The 24,074-nt window shown below is 35.9% G+C and overlaps 1 protein-coding gene and 1 long non-coding RNA gene across 2 annotated transcripts; one reads left to right on the forward strand and one right to left on the reverse strand.

Moving 5' to 3' along the window:
• The first annotated feature begins 331 nt into the window (after positions 1–331).
• On the forward strand, positions 332–3,500 carry LOC113349732 (transmembrane protein 147-like). Its single transcript, XM_026593765.1, has 7 exons — positions 332–492; positions 731–800; positions 1,305–1,364; positions 1,608–1,722; positions 1,872–1,987; positions 2,727–2,851; positions 2,978–3,500. The coding sequence occupies exons 1-7, from the start codon at positions 416–418 to the stop codon at positions 3,099–3,101; spliced, it is 687 nt and encodes a 228-aa protein (XP_026449550.1). The 5' UTR covers positions 332–415; the 3' UTR covers positions 3,102–3,500.
• An 87-nt stretch (positions 3,501–3,587) lies between these two features.
• Positions 3,588–9,179, reverse strand: LOC113349733. Its single transcript, XR_003360344.1, has 6 exons — positions 8,112–9,179; positions 7,141–7,474; positions 6,876–7,019; positions 5,339–5,617; positions 4,243–5,242; positions 3,588–4,100 (listed from the first exon to the last, which is right to left on the reverse strand). It is a non-coding gene; the product is annotated as an uncharacterized LOC113349733 (long non-coding RNA).
• Between the last annotated feature and the right edge of the window lie 14,895 nt (positions 9,180–24,074).

Raw genomic sequence — 24,074 nt, forward strand, 5'->3', positions numbered from 1 at the left:
CAACATTAGAATCCAGACTGAAACATACATTCCATTTTTTATTTTTTACTACCTGTTCACCACCACATATAAGACCCGTAACCTTTGCAAGATACTTAGTAGCAATCCCCATCCCCTGCTGAAGCACCAATACAACCACCATCATGGCTTCTGGCAACAAACTCAAAGCTAGCTTGTCTAGGATTTCCCTTCGAAAAGTAATTTCGGAGTGTGCATCCAAACGCGTTACAAATATTGGTGGATTGGCAAACAATGCGCACAATAAAACAAACTAGTGGTATTGCAGTAAATAAAATACTAATCAGGGGTTGTTTAATCTGATTTTCCATGTCTACTCTCGAGCCTGGTTAAGAATTAGAGATCGAACTTGCTCGTTAAGAGAGAAGAAGAAGAAGAAGAAGGGAAAAAAGAGAAGATGACGGTATTTCATTTCTTCAATTGTGCAGTACTTACATTTGGTCCTCACGCTGTTTACTACTCAGCAACACCATTGTAAGTAACCTGTATTTCATCCTTGTTTTTCTACAGACTTTTCCGTCGCGTTCAATCTTGACCCAGATTCTCAAATCTATCGAAAACTATAGTTCGATCATGATCAATTTCATATGAATCGATCGAAAACCATATTGAAACTCTGCCGGAGATTTTATTTGTTCTAATCGGATAATTTAAAATTTGGATCTTAGCTTCATGATGCCGATTTTGTTAACTGTTATATGAATGAGTGCAGATCGGAATATGATACACTTGGTACTTCTGTCAAAGCTGCTGTTGTTTATCTCGGTACTGCTTTAATAAAGGTTAGTAGTTTAATGTCATCTTTCTATTTGCGAATTTTATGGTACTAATTTGTCTAATGAGCTTCAACAATATGCTCCTTTGCTGGAATTCAACTCTTTGAGACGTATGTTTGTAGATGTCACGGATAAATACTTGAACACTGACGTAGTGATTGGTAATACTACAAATGTCTATTGACCTTAAGCATTGTTGCTATTGAAACAATAGTTAGGTCATCTTACTTAGTCTTTGGAACCCAATTCTGAGTACCTTTTGAGTTGTCACTCTTTGTTTATCTATTAAATATCCCCAGTTGTGTATGGTATGAAGGAAAGAGTGACGGACCAGAGGTAATTTTATGAATTAAGAAAACTGGGAGGTACGGCTGATCATTCCCGATGCATGTTAATTTAAACTGAAATAGGATTAGATACTTTTATTTAGTTAATCAGTTCTGTCTAACTCAGTTCTTGTAAGTTAGACTTTAAATTTCCTAACATGTTTTTCCTCGTTCGTCATTGCAGCTTGTTTGTCTCGCGACGTTTCTAAAAGTACCTGAAAATGATATGTTCGACCCATATCAGGTATTTCCCTTATTTCATAATTGCTTGAAGTGAACTACTTATTTTTTATACGAGGGCTGGGGTTTGTTATTCTTTCGGGGACTCTAGTTGACTTTGAAAAACTATTTAAAAAACGATATTTGCTTTTAAATTCTCCATGGAAGTGTGAGCATGTTCTCGATGGGTGATCTAGCAAAGATGATTCTTCTATAGCTAGCACAGTCTTCTAGTATTGCTAACACTTAGTTTGCCTTTTTGCCTCAGGAACTATTGAAAGCTTTAATCGGGTTGGTAGATTTCGCTGGGATATATTTTGCATTGACGCAGTTGACTCATAGAAATATCTCTCAGCACCATAAGTTCCAAGCTGTTGGACTTGGTGAGTTAACCTTTATATCATTTTTTCACATTTGGAAAATAATTTAATTCTTAACAGTATCTACCCTATCTCCAGACTGCTTGAGTTTTCTGAGTTGCTTACCCACTTATTTGGTCTTTAATAAACAAAAAATCTCCTCCTGTGTCTAGGATGGGCTTTTGCTGATTCTGTCCTACACAGACTCGCACCTCTTTGGGTTGGTGCTAGAGGATTGGAGTTCACGTGGGAATACGTTCTGCAAGGTCTTGAATCAAATGCAAATTTGGTATGAAAATGACTCTGCATTCCTTTTTTTCTCGGATATGAGCTTACCAAGTTTATGACGTTTAGAGGAAGCATTGTCCAGGATGCTTCTAGACTCAAAAATGTTTACCCCTATGTTACGACGATACGCCTAAAACAAATTTAGCCTTGTCGATACGTATTTACACGGACACGCTATTAATACTCCAATACTTCAAGATACAACTCAGTTAGAAAACTTTGACAAAATTAGTAGATGTCAACAGCTTTCAAGATAAATCAATACCTTAATATTAGGAAACTTAGTAACAAAATATTAGTTCCAAGTTTGTCCTCTGATCTTGCTCTAAACTTTCTCCCTTCTCATCCCGACTTCTTCTCTCCAGTGAAGTTTATGTAATGCCTTTTGGATTAATCATGCATATTATACGCATATATCTTGCAAATTCACTACCTTGTGTAGTTATATATCCATGTTAAACTACTGAATTCAATGATATTTATATTGTGTGTACCGTGTCCACGTACTTTAGTTTCTTAAGTTGTCATGTCGAAATAGTTAATAGCGTATATTGGATACAAGACACCGACACCGTGTTCGTGTCGTTGTAACACAGGTTCTTCTACTTTAGATTGCATCTATTCTGACGGATATGTCTTTCACATAGACTCCTTGGTTTTGTTCTTCACATGTGCTCAAACCTTCTACTTCAGTATAAAGACTACTTTTGTGGTGACCTCTATTTTTAATGTGGATTCAGGTGTTGACTGTATCACTTGCTGCAATGGGATCTTTGATTTGGCTCAGAAAGAATAAGCCAAGGACTCTTATTCCCATCATTTACTTGTGTGCATTTATCCTTGCAACAATGCCAACTACCATAAGGTCCTCAAACTCTGCATAACTTAATTTCAAATTTCGTGTAGTTTAGAGTGCTCTGCAAAATCTTTCCCTCACATCCTCTTTCAGTTGCTTTTCTTTATCATAATATATTTTCTGATACTCGTGCAGTTATCTAAAGCGGGGTCTGGGGTGGCAACTACCAAACGTGGTTAGCTTTGAACTATTCACATCGTTGGTGATGGCTTTTATCAGTTGGCAACTCTTTTCCGCCTGTCAGAGACCTTCAGTCTGAGAGGTTAAGATTGCTGTGGTAATTTTTGTTTGTTGAAAGCTGTTGAAATGGTCAACTATTTCTTGAAAAAGATCTCTTCCACTTCAGTCTTGCTACAAAAGCTGATACTCTGCGTGATTAATCTTGACAAATATTTGTAGAGTTAAAGAATTCTGGGTTAAGTCTGTCAGCGACAAGATCAAATGTTGTCAAATTTGGATATGTAGTTTCTGCTTCTTTTAGATTTTATGGAAGAGATTAAAGTAGGATTAATGAAAGTTATTGATAATTTTTTAACTTGCCTAGAATTTCGATGCGGCAATATGTGTAGGGTGTTAGTCGATTTTTTCGACAATGTAACTGAATGTTGTCTGGTTAACACTTAAATGAATTTAGTGCTCAATTTCCAGTGCTTCTACATTTAATTGTCATAAAGGTGAAAGAATACGAAATTGGGTTTAGCAAGCTTTGGTGCTTTATGAAAATATATAATTTTTCTCTCCGAAGTAAATTTCAAGTTATTCAATACAACCAATTACCGTAAAATCATCCTTTTACAGGCAAATTAAATAAATGTAGTATTACAACATGAAGAAGAAGAAAGCAGTGATGATAATAAGAAACAGCATTTTTGTGTTCTGAATTTTCTCTATTCAGCTTCTTCAACAAAGGCTTCCACTCGTAGAAGAACGAATCCTACCGCAACACCAACTAGAGTCAAACCGCACATGACTGAAGAAATTTGAAATATTTCAGCTGCTGCGTTGCAGGTAGAAGAAAGTGCTCCTCCTTTTCCCTTGGATCCAGTTCTCAGGGAACTCACAACATTTGCAAATGACTTCTCAGTGCACACTGGAAGCCCTAAAGAAGCTACACTGTTGTGTGCTTTCAACCCTCCGAAGGAATTCAAACCTTCTACTTTTACCACATTTCTCTTTCTTCCCTGGCGACCAGCGGTCACAACGGATGATGCATTGGTGAATGTAGCAGATGACATCGCCATGGAAGTTGCTGCCATTTCTGCTAAAACCGAAAGCCCGAAAGAAAAAACACACACACACAGAGTTATAAGAATGGAAAATAAGCAATGGGAGAAAGTACTTTGAGAAAAATATAAAATGTAGGATTAAGAATGTAGGGCAGTATAAATTCCTGAACTCACCTTGATGAAGAAGATGTTGAGGAATTTTCGGGCGTGTGGTATGGAACTTCAGAGTAGAAGTGAGGAAGAAAATCTTACTTTGTATGGTTCTGGATTTACACTTGGATAAGATTGGGTATGAAGATGGTTGGTTGACAAAGAGATTGCATATTAATAATTTACAACTTTAAACGTAAGCCAGGAAAAATGAGGCACTTGTTTGTTTGTTTTCAGGTACAAGAATGAGGCAAAACTGGGACCTAACAAGTTGGTTCTGGTACAGAAGAAATAGGCAAAACTAGAACCTGGTTAGCTACTTTTATTTCAATCAAATCTCAGTTATTCCATGTCTAATCTATTCGTCGTTCTTGATTATTGAAAGTAACCCAACCCAACCAAGACCCTCAAGTAACAAGTCACAAGTTTCACAACAATAACCCAAGTCAATTAGTCTCCTTTCATTTCCATGATAGTATAGAGGAATAGGATGATAAATTGATGAAAGATGAACAATCATGATAAAGGTTTAGTATTGTTCTTCAGTTTTGGCCCATTTGGTATTTATAGAATGCATACTCAATAATAATTACTTGCTGGCGACGTTAACTTGAAGAATTACTGGTACCTTAATCTCATAGGAGAATGGAGAGACACCTAAAACTTTTACATAGACGCCTCTTCACTAACATTGCAAGAGTTACCACATCGTTTCCAAGTTGCGTAGCATATCCGCAATATGAAGTTGTCTGATTGGAAATGCTCAATGAAAACAGCTCATCTATAAGTATGGTACCAACTGCCGAGACTAAACCTCAAATACGATGGTCTATTTTATTAAGTCATAAAAAGAAGTTTTTCAAGGTCTGCAATCTAAAGAGATAATAAAAATAATAATACAGTCATCCATCATCCAATTGAAACAACAACTAAAATCCTGCCTTGACAGAAATAATAGTAAAGTCGGATCATAGACTTTTTACCAGAAGTTCATGACGATTTGGTTTCTTCCCAGCTTAATCACCTGTTAAAATGAAAGAGAGTATTATGGTACAGAAACTGTTAACCAATAGATATGCATCAAAATCAGATTAGCATACGTGGTTATTTTCAAACTTACAATCTGTGTTGTTTCTGATATCACGTTCCCTGGTGTGATCTCTTCTACAACCCTATGCAATTTGAACTCCTTTGGTTTTACGAGTTCCAAGATACAAACATCACTAGCTTCAATGTTGTTCGTGAAGAAAATCTTACGCCACCCTTCAGTTAGTTGTGCAATCTGGCGAGTTTGGTTCACGTAAAACCTTACATCCCATCTTTTTCCACGAGGATCCCTCAAAGTCATACCTTGACTGTAATGAGGAAGATACACCTTCCAGAATGAGGATGGCAATGGCTGCATCAACAAATAAATAGCGATGGTGAAGATGAAAACAAGACAGCAATCAATAATAATCATATATTTATACTCCCCAATAAAGTCATCATTAATTATGTTTTACTGCATAACTAATACCTTTACACATTGTGAAAGCTCAAAAGTACTTGAAGGCCGAGACAGGACAGCCGACCATTTGTCGCTGTTCTTATTCATAATTGTACCGGAAGGTATCTGTCGAGTGATATCAAAACTAGAGGTGTCTAAAGGGCTTCACGTTAATCATAAATGGGATACTAGTATCACATTCACTTACCTGAGACTGACACTCTAATATTTTCATCAGATTCAGCTGATCAACTTCATAAAGGAAAGATCTTGTGTTGATACAAAAGTATTCTAGGTATATTAGCCATCTACCTTTCGTCTGTATTCTAGCTAATCAAATACACCTTTATGACCAAATCAGTCGTCAAGATGCTAAATGGCTTGATGGGAAATGTTTTGCGGAAAAGTAAATAAGAAGAGAAGAAATATGCTCCTGAGTTGAGATATTTAACGAAGTGATTTACTGCACTTTGGGTGATAGAATCGGATCTGACTTTGGCAAGCTCATTGAGCAGGTAAGGGGCCATCGGAGATATAATTTCCTAACCTTCTCAATAATTCATGAAAACAAGCTCATTAGGTATGTCATTCTACCATATTTATTTGGATGATCCAAGGCTAGGAATGGACTACATTGAGATAGAACAAGCTGCCTCGCTCATCTCACTTTTGGGTTTGGTCAACATTAGTGAGCAGTCAGGACTCTCGGAAGTGGAAGCCTGGAAGTGGAGAAAAAGTGGAGTTTTAACAGTGAGTTACTGGTACATCAAATGGGGTGATGGTTATGGTGATTTCTCCAAGGTGTGGTCTGGAATTATAATGTACCAACAAAAGTATGCTTCTTCATATGGTTGTTACAGAATGATTCCATACAACAAGACAGTTTAAAGGTGCTATATATATGCAAGGCAAAACTTGGAACTATCAACAACTTCCTACTGCACTGTTCAAAGGCTACATTCATTTGGCCATACTTCTTATAGAGAGTTTTGGACTTACCTGATTCTTAAAGAGGGAGGTCACAGAGGTGCTTAAAAAGTCTACGAAAGTATAATTGGTTAAAAAATGGAGGACACCAGAAATTCAACTTAACACTTACTCTTTAATCATTTACACTATATATACTTTTGCTGATCAAAGAAAGGAGTCAAGGAAACTAGAAACTCACCAGACAAACATGGGAAACTCGCATAGTGATCATTGTATAGGGCATTTTAGAAACAAATTCCCCTGCTGCAATCCAACGCCATCATTTCTTCTTCGTACGTGATGTCACGTCTTTGGGATATAAAACGTCCTCCTAGTCTCTCAGCTATACCAAGCAGATTCAATCATATGAAGATATGCTAATAGAAATCGACACATAAACCATGAAAACAGATAGAAGATAAACTTAGAAAAGAATTAAGATCTTTGAAATGTTGGAAAATTACATTGCTTCTTCACTGCCTTTTTACCCTTACAACTTGCAGAAAAATTAGTTGTGCATGGTTGACTGCAATTGGCTTGAAATGCAGATTCTTTTTCACATGAGTTTCCGTCAAATATTTGCACAAGGAAACATAAGTTGTCGACATATTTAAAAATACAGAAATCTCCATTGCTCATGTAATTATCAATCACAAAGTCTTGCCATCCTTCTTCAAAGTAATAGCCATCGTCCATCTTAAGTAAACGCACTCTCCAAACTTTTCCACTTGGGCCGCATAAAGAAAATATTCCAGGAATTTCACGTGTTATTTGAGCTAAGAACTCCACCCGGACTTTCTGCAAAACATGAATCCCTTAAGCCATATTAAGAAAGTACTCTGACTTAGATTCACACATACCGAAAGAAGTAAGTACTATCTAGTTGTATTCAAAAGCTCTATCATACCGAAACTTCATATAGTAAATTAGCTCAGTCATAATTTTTTTAAGGAAAAACAACAAACTACTTAACTATCACTGGACTGACTGCATATGACGTACAAACTAAAACGGAGTTTCAATTCTCATGTAATGTAATAAAACAAGGTCATTCACTTACTTTCATCATCGGTTTCTAAACAGAGATGTTCATCAATACCAATTAGAGACAAGAAGCGGGTTTTAAGCTACAAAATCTACTGCTCGACATAGAAGCTTCGTTTCTCTCCGATTTTCATATTTGCTCAAGGGAAAGAGTAAAGGATATACTACAAAAGAACCTACTCAGGTATGAACGGGAAAAAGAACTGTTATCTACTTGTCTCCAGAGCAAGATTTGCCACTCACAGACAAAGTAAAGGTGATCCCGGAAACACTACACATAGATACATCACTGAACATTCCTAACATAGATACACTAGTTAAATGAGATCTCTAGCATAGAAATCCTTGTCTATGAGAAATAATAAAGAGAAAGATATGATATGCTGTTTACCATTTTGTAAAAGCTCTTGGGGGAGAGAAAAATCTTGAAGAACTCAACAGGACGAACATTAGTTACTGATGCTGAATGTAAAGATGAGCCCATCTCAGACCTTCTTGGCCTCACCATATCTTCAGTTGCCAACAAAATCAGGAAGAAACACTTCCACCACTTTCCTTCCAAGACAAAAGAAAAATGGCTTCTTCTCTAACCTCTCTACTTGCTCTGTTCTCTATCCTCTAAAAAAAAATGATAGCCAATCGTGGAGGACTAAAAGAAGTACGGACTATAGGGCTCATTTAAAACCTTAACACAACCACCTAAATCATTAAATTTCTTTACCAAATACTATTTCAACTTCCTTGATAGACTTCATTGAATTGAATGATCCTGTTTTGCTTTTCAGAGTGAAATCAAAAACGAACAAGGACAAAGAGATGCTTGAAAGAAGTGACTTCATTTAAGGTAGAAGTAAATCAGTTGCGGACCCTTTAATACGGAAATGACTGAAATGGAATGAAAAGTATAGCAACAATCAGAAGTTTTCCGGTACCAATCAATTCAACTACATATTTCCATTATTTCCGCATTTGAGTGTATCACGTGCCTCTAACATGCACTTAATATCTGAGGTGGCAAACCCAAGTCCATTTTATGGGTAGAGATTACAAAAACTTGTCATAACTCGCACGTCTCTTCTTCTTTGGATGAATTTGTCGAACACTTGATGTACAATCTCATCGATAGACAGCAATACTACTTTCATACACCATGGACAGACAGTCTATAATCTCATCGATTCACGTACGTCAACGCTGGATACCTGATCGAATTAAAGCTATTCTCCCACCATCAGCTGCAACTAAAATCACGAAATGGCTCGTATGCTCGCCCACCACTCTAGCTCCTGAACAATTTCTAGTATAACATCCAACACATCATTTCATCTCCCCCTACAACCTTGATACCAAGCAATAAATAGAGATGTCAGGTTGCTGAGTTAACAAGTCTAGAGATGCCTGGAATTTTCTTTCTTTAGTCCCCATCTACGGCTATGTGACATCCCATTGCCGAGCAATGCTCTCCACTTAGATAGACCAGCTCTTTCCGTCGGTTCCATTGTTTCACTCGCTCCAAAGTACAGTACACTCTACGGTCTACACCAACTCACTCTAGTAGGCCATCCCAATTCCCATCCCATCTTGGGTAGCACGGAGGCCCTTAAAATGATCATGAGTCCACGTCAGACCGTTTCCGAACTTGGACAAACGCATTTTCGGGATAGACATATCGGTGACATCACATGCATATATCATTCGCTAAATTAATGTAAATGTCTACTAAAAATGGCCGAATTTTTTATATGTGTATTGTTTTATTAGTATATATTTATCCTTATACAAGTTTGTTATTTGTCAATAATTTGTTAGCATTTTACATTCATAATATGTACATTTTAGTGGGAAATATCACTAATTTCATGACGTGTCTGTGTCCTACCTTTTTGAGAATTTGTTCATGTCCGTATCCGCGTCTGTGCAACCCAGATCCCATCCAATCCGTCCCACGGTTAGGGATTACCATTTCTCGCCCAAACTATCGATATAATTCGGTCCACCTGACTTATTAGGTCGTGTAATGATGATAATATTTGAAATCCGTCCGCCCAAACTTTTTAAATGATCGGCATTTCTAACACAATCTTTATAGTAATTCCTGGCAAACTATTAACTCAACCCAGATTTTGACTGGTTCATTAGTTCACCGGTGGGTCCAGTCCGAGTTTTAAAACACCGAAGAAAGCTAATTGTATAATGTGGTTTCTTCCATGTATATACATATTAAAGTACATGTGTATATTTTTTTGTGAATAAAAATGAGTATATGAGAGAATCAACAAACCTAATTAATGTTTATTTCTTCGTCTTTTTTTCGTTGATTCTTGAAGTAGAATTAGGAGAATCATTATTACAGTTGACAATATTTGTTAGAGCATTGCTCGGTCGAACTCACAAGCGTTGCTATCTCAAGCTTGTTGTCAAATTTAGTTTATCAAAACTATATCTTGATTTCTAATATACATTTAGTCAAGTCTCGCATTATGATAAAAGTGTGTAGCTAAGTACCAGATATCACTGCGTTCTACCGTTTGAAGGCGAAGATCAACTGAAGACATTGTGGAGAACTTCATCGACAAAAGGTAAGTGAAGACTGAACCAACCTATTACTCAAGTTTTCACCTTTCTATATATGAGACTAAGTCGCATGAATAAGTGGACTTTAACAAACACAATAGGAATTTTGAGTCAAGTTTATCTTGTTAATTATTCTCAAAATATGAATGACCAAGCTTAAGAGTATTTGTTCAAAATTTGATGAATGTGGTTAAGAACAAGTATTGTTTATGATCTAAATCATGATTCAAGTTAATTTTTTGAAAATAGCCTGGATTCGAGAATGTTTCAAATTGATTATTGGAGGGATATAAAAACTACTGTAAATTTGGATACAGGACAGTACACGTATCAGTTCACATACTGGCATAACTGTTATAGGTCCGCAGCTGCAGTATATATATTCAGTACACGTACCGGCGAAGCTATAGTTCGACAACGGCTTTGGTACACATACCCTGTATGGATACCAAAAAGATCTGTTGACTCCTGAACTGTTTTTGTCTTAAGGGTGCACATACCCGGTACACGTACCATGAAAATAATAACTCACCAACTGGAAATAAGTACACGTACTTATCTAGTCGAATATTTTCATATGTACCAAAATTATTTCTATGAGATAATCAACATTTGAACAACTCTGTTAAAACACATCTAGCCATATTTGATCACATTATAACCTATGGTTGTGCCTCAAGATTAAAGTCTAAAAGTGTAATATGAAAATGGCTAAGCTTAAGTTCGCCTGGTTAGTTTCGACCAACCTTTCATGAAAAAGTCATTATACACGGTTCGGTTACGATTCATCCTAACCAGAGTGTACATATTGTTGTGTTTATATCAAGTCAAAGATTAATCTAACAGTAGATATTGATTGCTTGATTCCAAAGCTAACTTAGCTTAAATCTAAAACAACCTTTGATCTTGAAAGTCTATAAAAGGAGAACGTCAAGCAACTGGGATCTTGAAATCCATGACACTTTTCTTCTGTGTCCTAGTTGTAAACTAGAGTCGTCCTCTCCTTTTTTCTTTAGGTTTAGCGACTAAAAAAACTTCGCTTGGGGATTTGTGATCCGGGTCCGACTATCTTTATCTTGATAGTTCGTGTATCCTGATCTTTCTACTGATTGTTGACTCTCACTCCGATCAGGCAAGATAGATAGAAATCGCAAAGTTCTTCGTCTCAGACTTTGTGATTCCACGGGTATATTCCTCTATAACGATTCTGTTGAACCAGAGTAGGTTTTACTTGTGAGGTGAATAATAATCTAGGATGCTCTTCGGGAGTCGTAAGTACCGGATTTTTAGGTTTCCTCGACCTAGTCTACTTCAAACGATTTCCTATATCACTTTGATCTAATGATCGGGAACAGAAATCACATATATGTTTTTCCGTGGGAGGCAGATTGGTTTAAAGTCTTCAATTGAGTTGAAGCAACTCTTAGGCTGTAAAGGACGTCAACTAAGGGAATCAATTGCGCAGAGTGTTGCGAGATTAAAGAGGCGTAAGGAACGCGACGCTGGATTCAGTCTCAACTATATTCCAGTTTGTATTAGTAGTCTAGAGGCCGTCGAGGCTTAATACAGTTTGGTGTTCAAATCTGGACTAGGTCCCGGGGTTTTTCTACATTTGTAGTTTCCTCGTTAACAAAATTTCTGGTGTTTATTATTTTTTCCGCATTATATTGTTTATTTATATAATTGAAATATCACAGGTTGTACGTAAAATCAAACAAAGTAGATACGTCCATCGTAATTGTTGGATACGACTTGATTGATCTTGGATATTGATATTTGGAATCTTCCAGGTACTCTCACGGTATAATCAGGTTCATGGACTTGTCTCCGTTTACATATTGATTATGGGAGAAAGAGATATAAATTCGTGATATAATTCCTAATTGAGATTCATTAAGTTGTAACTCTCGGAATTGTATTTGGTTTAGTCCATACAGGTTTCCTGAGAAAAAGTTAGTGGTGTATTTTGATACCCTCGCATTTTCAATTGGTATCAGAGTATGAAAACATGGGAAATCTAATAAGTTTATGTTTTTTGATCCTGAAAGTATATCCTTATGCCGGACTACCTTGGGAAGCTTCTTATGCTCACCTGTAACGTACACCAGAGTTCTTTAAAGATTTTTCAGAGTTTACATCCCTCAAGGATTTCTGTCTCTCAAGGTGCTCTCGATTCAACCAAGATTCCCAGTGTTTCGGTTGATGGTAAAGAATCTATAGGAAAAAAATAAAGAATCTTATGCAAAGGTCAAAAAAAGAAACGTCATGTTAAAAGTAATAAGCTACGTTGTCTTAACATATTTTTAAACAGTCTATTTAAGGAATGCAACAAAAATGGGTCTGTAAACGAAGATCTCTTTTAGATTTTGAAAAAACTTTTAAGTTCTTGGAACACCTTGTGTTGATCTTGAGTAAGGATAAGTCCTCGAAGTTTTCAGACAATGGTAAAGTTTGTTACCAATGTGGAAATTTTGGACATGTCAGAAACTCTTGCAAGACTGCAATGATTATACTGACTACTCCTAATAGTTACGTATTACCATCTCTTGATCGCAACAAGGAGGAAGAAATGAAACGGGAAAACTGTCACGCCAAGATGGCTTGTAAGTATCTTACTCACCTAACTTCTTGTTAACAATATCTTGGCATCACCCCATCATGTATTATTTCTTGAGATGTGGAAAGTAGCAGTTAATTTTGTTTCTATTCTGTACTGTATTTGTTCTGTGGTGTATTCATCGTGTATCTGGGATTCCGGTATTTCGGTAATTGACTCTGGATAAAGGAAGTTTTTCAGTAATCTGTCAATATTTAATCAAAGCATCGCATATTGTTGAACCAACTCCAATTTCATGATGTTGTATAGATATCTGAGCAACTAATTCCTGAATAAGATATGATTGTCAATATTACTTGTGTTCTGAACCTCATTTTTTCACAACGTTTCATTCATTTTAGCTAAGAATAAGATTAATCATCTTATTATGTTGATATTTTAATTTAGAAGTTATCCCCGTCAATTATTGAGTAATTCCTAAAAATCACAACACACCTTGACTGTATACATCTTCAAATGGAATGTGTATTATAATTTATTTAATTTCGTTACCGTATCCAAACGGGAAAAATCCCGTTAAGGTATTATAAATAGTACACATACTCCTCTTATCCTTCTTCTTCCTTATGTGTTCACATACGGGAATTAAAGTTGTGCTAGGGTTACCGAACCGACGCGATGTCCTTCACATTTTGATTGAGAGAGAAAGATGTATAAACTCGTGATATAATTCCTGGTTGAGATTCATTAAGTTGTAACTCTCGGAATTTTATTTGGGTTTAGTCCAAACATGTTTCCTAAGAAAAAGTTGGTGGTGTATTTTGGTCCTCCCTCATTTTCAATTCCACTTCAAAAAAAAAAAAATTCAATTTTGACTGATTTTAACATGTGTACGATACAGTGACCATGTTCGACCACTTCCCAAACATGTTTTTTTTTCTCCCGAGTCATATGTATTCTGTTCTTAATTCCACAATTCTAGTTTCTACTTTAACGCTTATGGTATGATACTAGTAGTACCTATGAACCTCCCTTTCATTGATGAATTGATTTATCCTTGCGGAGGGAACATTTTTCTCTCTATTTATTACAAACATAATATAGACCATCAAAGAGAACACAAATTGGATGAGCAGGACCACTCACGAATTTTCAAACATGAGAATCCACCGAGTAACACATGGACGGACAATATACATAGTACTATTCTAAATACACTTTAAAGAAACATAGTTAAGTCTGTTACAAATACCCCTTCAAGTAGACGTGCTAGAGGAAATAAACTACAATTTTCTTTTTAAAAATCCAAACACCTGCAAGATCATTAGTAAAGATATCAGCATCTTGATCAAGTGTAGGCAAATAGGGTAACCTGCAAAGATTTATTTAAATCGAATCTCTAAGAAAATGAGAATCCACATTTCAATGCTTCCTTTTGTTGTGATATAGGGGATCCCATGAGAGAGAAATAGCACTCATGTAGTCACATGAAAGAGTAGGATGAAGTGAATTGGTAAAAATAAATGAAGATATTTGAATAGCTGACATATTCATACCAACTCAGTTGTAGAATTGGCAAGGATTCTATACTCAACATTTGTTGAGCTTCTAACAAAAACAAATTATCTTTGATGAACCAGACAATTAGATTGGTTCAAAAAAAAAAATACTAAAACCACCAATAGACTATCTAGTGCAAATAAAACCAGCCTAGTATCACTAAAGCCATATATATTTAATAATTTTTTTGTGAAAAGTAAACCATGCATGATCAAAACTACCTTTGATATACCTCATAATCCTTTTGGCAAGTGAGTGGTCGTTGAGGAGTTCATGTGTTGACACAGACGTGATTAACTGCAAAAAGGATTTCAGATCTAGTCCAAACTAAATATTCATGTGCACCCATCAGAGATCGAAATTGAGTTGGATCAGGTAAAGGGTCACCATTGTATTTGGATACCCGGAAATTAAAAAAAACTAGATTATCTGTTAGGTGTCGATCCTAAACTTGTCATAAGTCCATAGGTAGAATTCAATTCGAAAACTGGTTGACTAGATGAGGGATCTCATTGACTTATAAACTACCCAATTAAGTTTCATCTACCAATGTGGGATTAAGGTCCCAACATCCCACCACGTAGGGGTGTGCAACGGACGGACGGTTGCGGATTCAGGGTCACCCGCAACCAATCCGTTAAAGTTGCGGATTTATAAAATCCAACCTTATCCAGTCCAATCACCCGCGGATCAGCGGATGATACAAACCGGATGAGGATTAACCGCGGATTTAATCAGAAAAAAAATGAAGCACAAACTATTACTTGAACGGTAGGGTTCTTATTCGTGATAAGGAAACAAAACGATCAATTTGCATAAAAATAACATGCACTGAATACAAATATAGAACTGAATTTGTTGATACTGCGAATTGTTGTTTCTGCAGAATAGAGTGTAGTTGATGAGGTAGTAGCCAGATAATATAGATTTGTAACTCATTGATGCTTTCGGTCTTCTGCAACTTTATGCAGAGATGCAATAAATTCTTTGAGACATTTGTTGAAGACACAGGGTCGTTCTAGATGAACCAGGTGACCTGCTTTCTGTATACCTTGTAAAGTTGTTTTATCTCCCAGTTGCTTGTAATAGAAGTAGAATTATTAGTTTTAGTGACCATAAGCACCACCAGCTTTGATAAAATCTTAGTTAGCCTCAATTAAGATCTGTTTAGGCTACAACTTTCTTATAACTGCAAAGATTCACTCGCCATTTCATGTTCAAAGCAAGGTCTAAGTCTAAGTCTAAGTTGAATATTTGATCTTTCTCTCCCCAAAGTAGGTGTATCCTCTGTAAGAAAACAAAGAACTTCAATTTATTTTCGGAAATTTGAAGGTTGAACACAACTTTTGAAAATATTTACCGGTACCAATTTCAATCACTCAATGCAAGTAAAATAATCAATTTGAATCATCGATTCATAAAACTCAAACTTCTAATATTATCCTTAGTAATTTTATTAAGTTCCCTTACTACCCTACAGTGTGGGTGAATCTGCGGATTTACAAAACCAACCGCAACCAAACCGCTAAACCTTGCGGATTTGAAAACTCAACCATGTCCAGTCCATAGACTCTTGCGGATTGATTTTCACCCGCAATTTTCTGGACGATTACGGGTGAAATCCGCGGTTTCGGTTTTTCTGCACACCCCTACCACCACGCTTCTGGACCCAACGTCCTCGTTGGCCCACTCTATCGACACTGACCCGGCGGTAACCCTTTCCTTTATGGCGGCTCCACTCGACTATCAGTATTCAATGCGGTGACAAATATGCCCAGACATAGATGCCCCTACACCTTAATCCAACCTATAGGTCACCCCTTTCGTGGAGCGGGCATGGATCATGGTGGTTGGCTCTGATACCAAATGTTAGGGTACCGACCCTAAATTTGTCATAAGCCCATGGGTAGAACTCAACTCGAAAACCGGTTGACTAAATGAGGGATCCCATTGACTTACAAACTACCCAATTAAGCTCCATCTATCAGTGTGGGACTAAGGTCCCAACAATATCAAACTTGGATCAAATCATTGGTATCAAACTTGTCAAACAAAATCTATAACATATTTAGTCTGACTAAACTAAAAACTAAAAGTATTTCTCTTCAACTGAAACCCCAAGAAATAGTGAGCATGGCCTAGATTCTTGATAGGGAAATCTTTGGTGAGTTGCTAATAAAATCAGTGCAAAAACTATGTGAATTACCAGTAATATAAATGTCATCTACAGAAACTAAGACACTAGTGAGTTTATAACCACATTTTTTCATGATCAAAAAGTTATTAGCATGAGAATACTTAAAGTCACGAGAAACAAGGCAGTAAGAAGTTTATCATGCCAGACCCATGGACATTTCTTCCAATCATATAGAGACTTATGAGTCTGCAAATAGTATCAGGCTTTTATGTGTTTAATAGTCCAATAGGTTGAGATATATACACTTTTTTAGACAAGTCTTCATGCAAAAAGGTGTTGCTGACGTCAAGTTGATCAACTACCTAACCAAAGTTGACTGTTAAATATAATAAAACTTCAATTGTTATCGGCTTAGAAACTGGAATAAATGTCTCGGAGTAATTAAGTCTTTCTTGTTGATGAAATCCCTTGCAAGTAGCATTTATTTATACCCATCAATTGTACCATCAGGCTTGTGTTTGACCCTGAAAACCCACTTATACCCAACAAGGTTCTGATAATGAGAAGGAGGAACCAAAGACCATCTTCATGCACTTTGAAGAACATTGAATTCTTCATCTGTAAACGATATTGTTGATGGTGGTTTTTAGTTCAGGGTTAAAACCGTAAAACCCTAAATTTCTATACTCTTGTGTTGCAAAGAAGTAAAAGCTATTTAAAGCTGAAAAGCGCTTACGCCACTCTGCTTGCAATATGTATCGAGCAATTCGATATATTTATATATACAATTTAGTTAGAATAATGTCGATTGCAGAATCACAAATATTATGTAACTGCATTATTCATTAATGCAGGGTTTGCTGAGCGTTTATCTTATGATGTGTTCCAGACTGAACTCGTAAATAACTGACATTAAATTTGTGTTCGTTCTCAGCTGAAAGCATGAATTTTCTTAATGTTCAGATTAAGATATGCATAAAAGGGCACTGCAAGTCATGCCACCGAGAAATGTGCTACTTGCAAAAGTAGCCAAAATTTAATAATTTTACGCCAACGCGCAAAAAATCATTAAAATTGATTATTCTTGTGACGGCTCGCAAAAAATCAATTTTGACATAATTTTATGTCACATTACAAAAAAAAAAATTATGTCAGACTAAACTCGTAAATAACTGACATTAAATTTTTGTTCGTTCTCAGCTGAAAGCATGAATTTTCTTAATGTTCAAATTAAGATATGCATAAAAGGGCACTACAAGTCATGCCACCGAGAAATGTGCTACTTGCAAAAGTAGCCAAAATTTAATAATTTTACGCCAACGCGCAAAAAATCATTAAAATTGATTATTCTTGTGACAGCTCGCAAAAAATCAATTTTGACATAATTTTATGTCAGATTACAAAAAATTAGGTTTTCGCCCTAAAACGGAATCTAAACAAATCCTCGATCCCTATTGGTCGAGGTCAAACCTAGGAAAACCAGGAAACTAAGCTACCATGTAGCTAGGAGTTGAATCCAACCCAAAATCGAAATAAAGAAGAAAAGAGAATTTGCCATAAAGTTGGGAAGAAGCAGGAGGAGGCACAACCAGGTAACTTGGCCGGTCGGTTTTCCCTGGTTGGAATCCCTCCTTGCCGACCAGCCACGACCCAGGGCTATTTTCACCTCCTAAACGAGCTCAAAATCTAAATATTCCCTCGTAGGAAGATAGGAAATTTTTGCTGATAAGAATGGAGGGGAGGATCGTCAAAATCCGGGTTCGTATGAGAATTCTACAGCAGTTTTACTAAGGGTCTCACATCTGAATTTTCTGATTACGAAATTTAATGAATTAACATAAGCTGCCGCAATTCATCTCAACCATCCAACTTGGCTAGCTGATTTAATCGGATTAGATCTAATTTGGGTCGACCAATGAGATTCCTTGATGACTATCGGTCATCCCCCTCTTATGAGGATTGACTACCTGTCGCCTAGCTTGCGCGTGTCGAAATAATTACGTCTTGCAAGTAAGACTCACTCAGAAATCAACGTATGAGACTTGTTACATTCTTTGTGTAACTTGCTCCATATTTCCTACGAAAATACTCGAGATATCAAACATGTCACAAACTAGGGGATACTCATCAGGGTATTGGTATGGTGGTTTACAACGTGTGGCGTGAAACACGCCCATTATGAGAAAGTGTCAGGAAAGGCGGACGGTTGATAGCAGTAAAGGAGTAGTGGGTGTAAAGCTGACCGGTCTTCCCTTCATGACAGGGACATGGTTCTCACCACTTTTACATTATCCCAAATTCTCCACTACTTAACTACCTCCACTTCCTACGAGATCAATGCGTTCATTTATTACTTGTATAAATAGGTTTTCAATCTATTTCAAAAAGGAGGAAAACCTTGTGTTATCAACACAAGTACTTAGAAATCACCCAGAACTTATTGCTTACACTTTGCAAGCAGGTTCTACATTCTGATACAAGTCATAAATAACGACACCTTATAGAGAGTATCACTCTGATCTCAACACCTTCTCCGCTTCCCTCCCTAAGATCAATCCTTCTCTTTCCTTTGTGACCGAATTGAACCTGGAACGACCATTTCTTGGTTTCGGTCAGAGTCTTACAGATTGATCTCTCGAATCTAAAAGTACTCCTGTGCAGTACATTTTGTTAGGGTTTGAATTTGTTTCTCATACAACACCCAATTTACCATTTTCAGCAGAATCAGTTTTTACCCTACTACATATATCCATTTTCATCTTTACTTGCCTTGGAGAAACAACTAGATTTTACTGGAGAAGCATCTAACAGTAAAGCAACAAGCAGATTATGGTTTGTCGAATAAAACTTTGACTTAAAGTTTATTTTTTACCCCTAGTCACCATTATATGAATAAGTGTACCTAATTCGGTGGACACTGTTATACGAGCACAAGGAGACAGACATACTGAAAACATAAATGCCAGAATTAGGTGCAGCAGAAGAAACAATAGTGCGCAAGCAGGAAACTTAGATGGAGTTAATCATCCTTGTGCTTGTTATTAAAACCAATAAACACACAGTGAATACTTCTTTATTTTGATTTACTTGAAGTATAGGGTCTTAGCCATGCAAAATAAGAAGAACCAAAAGATCCCAAAAAATTGCAATGTAATGGTCTATGAAACAATTACGTATATGGAGAAACAAAGAATTCTGACAGGTAGTTTTTTGATAATAAAGGTGGCAATATGAAAATCATTTATCCAAAAAGAATGGGATATTTGGACTTTGGATCACAATTTTATGACCAACTTTGAGTTTGGGTCCTAGAGAATTTCAATTAGAATTTGAGTATCAGGACCGTAGTTGACCTTCTTTACCATTACCAAAAAAAATATTAATTAATTTATATCTAATTAGTCTAAATCGTTAGATAAGAAGGCTGGATGTGGTGGAGGAGACGATTTTTACTCCTCTCAGGATTTTATCAAACAGTTGAGGTGCAGGGATGAATATGTTGTTGTTGGATTCTAAGTAACTCTTTTTATAGATGAAGTCTTGTTCCTCCAAATTCGAATTCACAACACCCTCTTTATTAATCCATGTTAAACTCTCAAATACACATTACTTTTCACCATTCATTGTTCATTATTATCAAATCCATATCACACGATAAAACATAAAACTCTTCAAATTAAAATAATTCTCCAACTTTCTATCGTAAACTCGAATCTGATAAGAACAATTTTCATAAACCCAATGAAACTCTAGAATAACTTTGCAACCTCCTCCATTTCATCTCTATTTAGCACCAAGATCAATGGCAACATCTCAACCCATTCATAGTTTTATCGGCTGATCGCTCAAACCTTGATTATAAATAGTATCTCAATAGTCCTGATCTCAAACTAAAATACTACCAAGTATTGGTATTATTACCTTCTGATGATGAATGTTGGTTAATATTCTTGAATCGTAGTGGATGACAATAGAAAGCATAACCCAGGTGATTTGTATCGTCAAAGTTGTTGGTTAACCTAAATAGAGCTACAACTATGAATTTAGTTATTTGCTATGACTATTCAAGAGAAGAAATTAAGATGAGGATTTAGTAGTACAACATGGAATAAAATGAGAGTCAAGGGATTCGTATCACAAAAACATAAACTCGTATACATAGCCCTGCTTTGCAAGACACACATGTAAATCACACGCGTACAGATTAACACTAACCCTAAACATGATAAACTCGATTCATATGACCCAAACTTTAATTAAAATATTTTTAGGATCCAAATTGAAAGCTGGTCACAAAGTTGGGACCCAAAGTCTAATATCCCCCAAAAATCAGGTAAGCTGACCTAAAAATAGAAATATTTTTCCAACATCTAAAAGTTGTCTATATTTGCACTTTATTACCCCGTTTTGTTCAGGGATGTGGGAACAAAATATTTCATGAGGTTTACCATGACTATATAAAAGAGAATCAAGTTCCTTATTCATAAACTCTCCACCACCATCCATTCTAACTATAACAATTCTTTGACGTAAAGTATTTGTTATTATTGATGTGGAATTGATCGATGAATATAGTTTTGAACTCATACTTGTTGTGAAGTGGATATATCCAATAAAATATTGAAAAATCATCAACAATATTGACATAATACCTAAAACGAGTTGTATAGGTCACAAGACTAGCACCCCATAGATCCATATGAGTCAATTCCAAAGGTGAAGTTCTTCGTAAGATGAAAAACCAAATGGCAGTAATGAAATCTTCCTAACTGATACTCATTACATAAAAATTGAATCCTAAAAACATGAGATACATCCAAAGACTTATAAACTATCTGCAAAACTTGAAAAGAAGGATGAGCAAGCCTTTTATACCAGGTAGCAGCTGGAACTGACATCCATGATAAGGCTTTATTTATGGATTTAAAAAGGGTTGAAGAAACTGAAGCAGACATAATATATTATTATAAGGTCCTTGCAAAATGATCCTCCCATATGAGTGATCCTTTACAAAGAAACCAACAAAACCGAAGGTAAAAGAAATTTTATTATCAGCTATAAACTTGTGTACAGAAAGAAAGTTATGAGATGATTTTGGCACTAGAAATGTATTATTAATCTTAAGGATGCATCAAAAATAGACTTACAAGGATAACCATGTTCAGTAAGTGGCATACCTTCTTTCATTATCAGCTTAAATCTCTTTATTACCAATATAAACAGAAGTAAACTGAAGCTCATATTCATCGGAAACAATACAGTTAGCATATCAAGAATTTTCACCCATGATATTGGTAGTTACAAGTATAACACTCACGTTCTATGGAGTCTTGACATTCTGATAAACAAAACTCAACATATGTTTACACTCTAAAATAGAGTGGCCAACCTTATAACAAATCTGACAAACACTTCTATGAGGATTAGATGAAACTTGTTGGTTAATTGCGACAATGAGAGGAAAAACTACTACATCCTCGCTAGATAATAAAGTAGCTCCATCAAAAATTTGGACCTCTCATTGCATATATACATATAGACCATGCTCTAATACAACTAAACTGTAACTTGGTGGAAAATACAACATCTGAATTTAACTTCAATTATTTTATTCACAACATGTTAGAAGATGATGAACAAAAAGTATGGTTTTCTTTATTTACACTAGCAAAGATGCACTCACGATGCACCTACTATTCCAGTTCAAAACCTATGAAATTGTACCGTGAACATGTGAAATGTATGAAAAGAATGAAAAACAAACCAAAGCATCTTACCAAATCAGACCCGATTCGTGGAATTATGGTGCCAATGAGCAAACCATGCACCTAAAACTCCAAAATATTATGTTCAACTCATTGAATGAACATTTACTGATGAATTAGAGAGTGATTGATTTCCATGTTAAGTTAGCAAGAGCTTGTAGATTTTCCCTGATGCTGAAATGCTCCCACTATTGTTGTTTTATAGTAGACTGAACCTGCTTTGATTCGCATTCTCTTCCTCCCCGAATTCTGGCATATTCAGGTGACCTGAAATAATTTTTATGAGGTTCGATGCCTTGATCTTTGCACATTTTACATTGGACCAAATTAATTGATTAACTAACTAAAAGTATTTTGGATATGTATTTTAGGTATTCAGTTGGACAAAGACACCTCAAATTGGAATTTAAAATTCACAATGGTAACTTCACCCCCCCTCCCCCCACCCAAAAAAAAAAAATCCATTAAGTTTACAGTGTCATTACATGGACGACACGTTTTAAAATATAGGTAAAAATTAGAATGCATTATAATCCATTTTTATTCTATTTTCGTCAATTAGAAAGAGCAACATTTATTCTACACCACCACAATGTCAAGTCTAAATACATACGCACTAACATCACCATTACCACTGGATTTCAACATCTACACGACCACCTTTTTACGTTGAATCTATAATCCCAAGAAGTATGACAATTTCTCACATTACTCATTCGAATTCAGTGCTAGAAATTCTCATGTGAGATCCTCAGAGGTTGATCCTTAGATAATATCCTCAATATATATTTTTGCGAGTAAAACGTCTTTTCTGTTCCACTTAGTAAACATAATCTTGTCAACACCTCCTCTAGGAAATTCTTTTCGTAATAAAAGTAAAGTCAACTTGTCATACCAAGCCGTATGAGCTTGTTTATGACCACATAGTGCTTTATTTGAGTTCAAGCACATGATCAGGATGATGAGTATCCTCAAATTCTTTAGGTATAGGAAATATAAACTTCTTTTTTTATATCACTGTCAAGAAAATCAGACTTGATATCCATTTGGAAAAGTTTAATCCTGAGATTCAATGCATATTTATGTTAGCAAGAGTCGAATATATTCTAGCCTATCATGGGAGCAAAACTTTCATAAAAATTTATTCCCTCAATTTTTGAGTATTCTTAAGTTACAAGTTTAGCTTTTCTTCGAACCACAGTTTCATACGTATCAGATTTGTTTTTGAAAATCCACTTTGTACCAATAATATTACTTCCTTCTGGTTTAGGAAAACGGTTCCATACCCCTTGTCATTCAAATTTATTAAGTTCATCATGCATTGCATTGACCCGAGCACGTAAGCTGACGTATGCTCTAAAGTTGACTTCGAGATATGACTCTAGTATTTGCATCCTCAGTGACGTGATCCTATGAGTGCTTAAGATGTACCCATAGGGGTTTTATGTGCTTTATTCTCAGCATTGAAATAATCTTTGGTAATATTGTCATTATCATCTTTATCTTCCGGATCATCGATGGTTGGGACAACAACACGTTCTTTATCGGAGGAAACATCTTTGAGTTTAGCAACTCAGAAGGTGGCAGTTAAGCTGTAACTTGTTTGTCTTAACGAAAGTCACTTATGTCATCAATGACCACATTGATTGATTCCATCATGGATTTGTTTCAAAGATTATATACACGAAAAAAACGACTTTCAGAATTGTATCCGAGAAAAATACCTTCATCATTCTTAGAGTCAAACTTTCCTCTATGTTC

Source organism: Papaver somniferum, chromosome 2 (genome assembly GCF_003573695.1).
Source record: "Papaver somniferum cultivar HN1 chromosome 2, ASM357369v1, whole genome shotgun sequence".
Taxonomy (NCBI): Eukaryota; Viridiplantae; Streptophyta; class Magnoliopsida; order Ranunculales; family Papaveraceae; genus Papaver; species Papaver somniferum.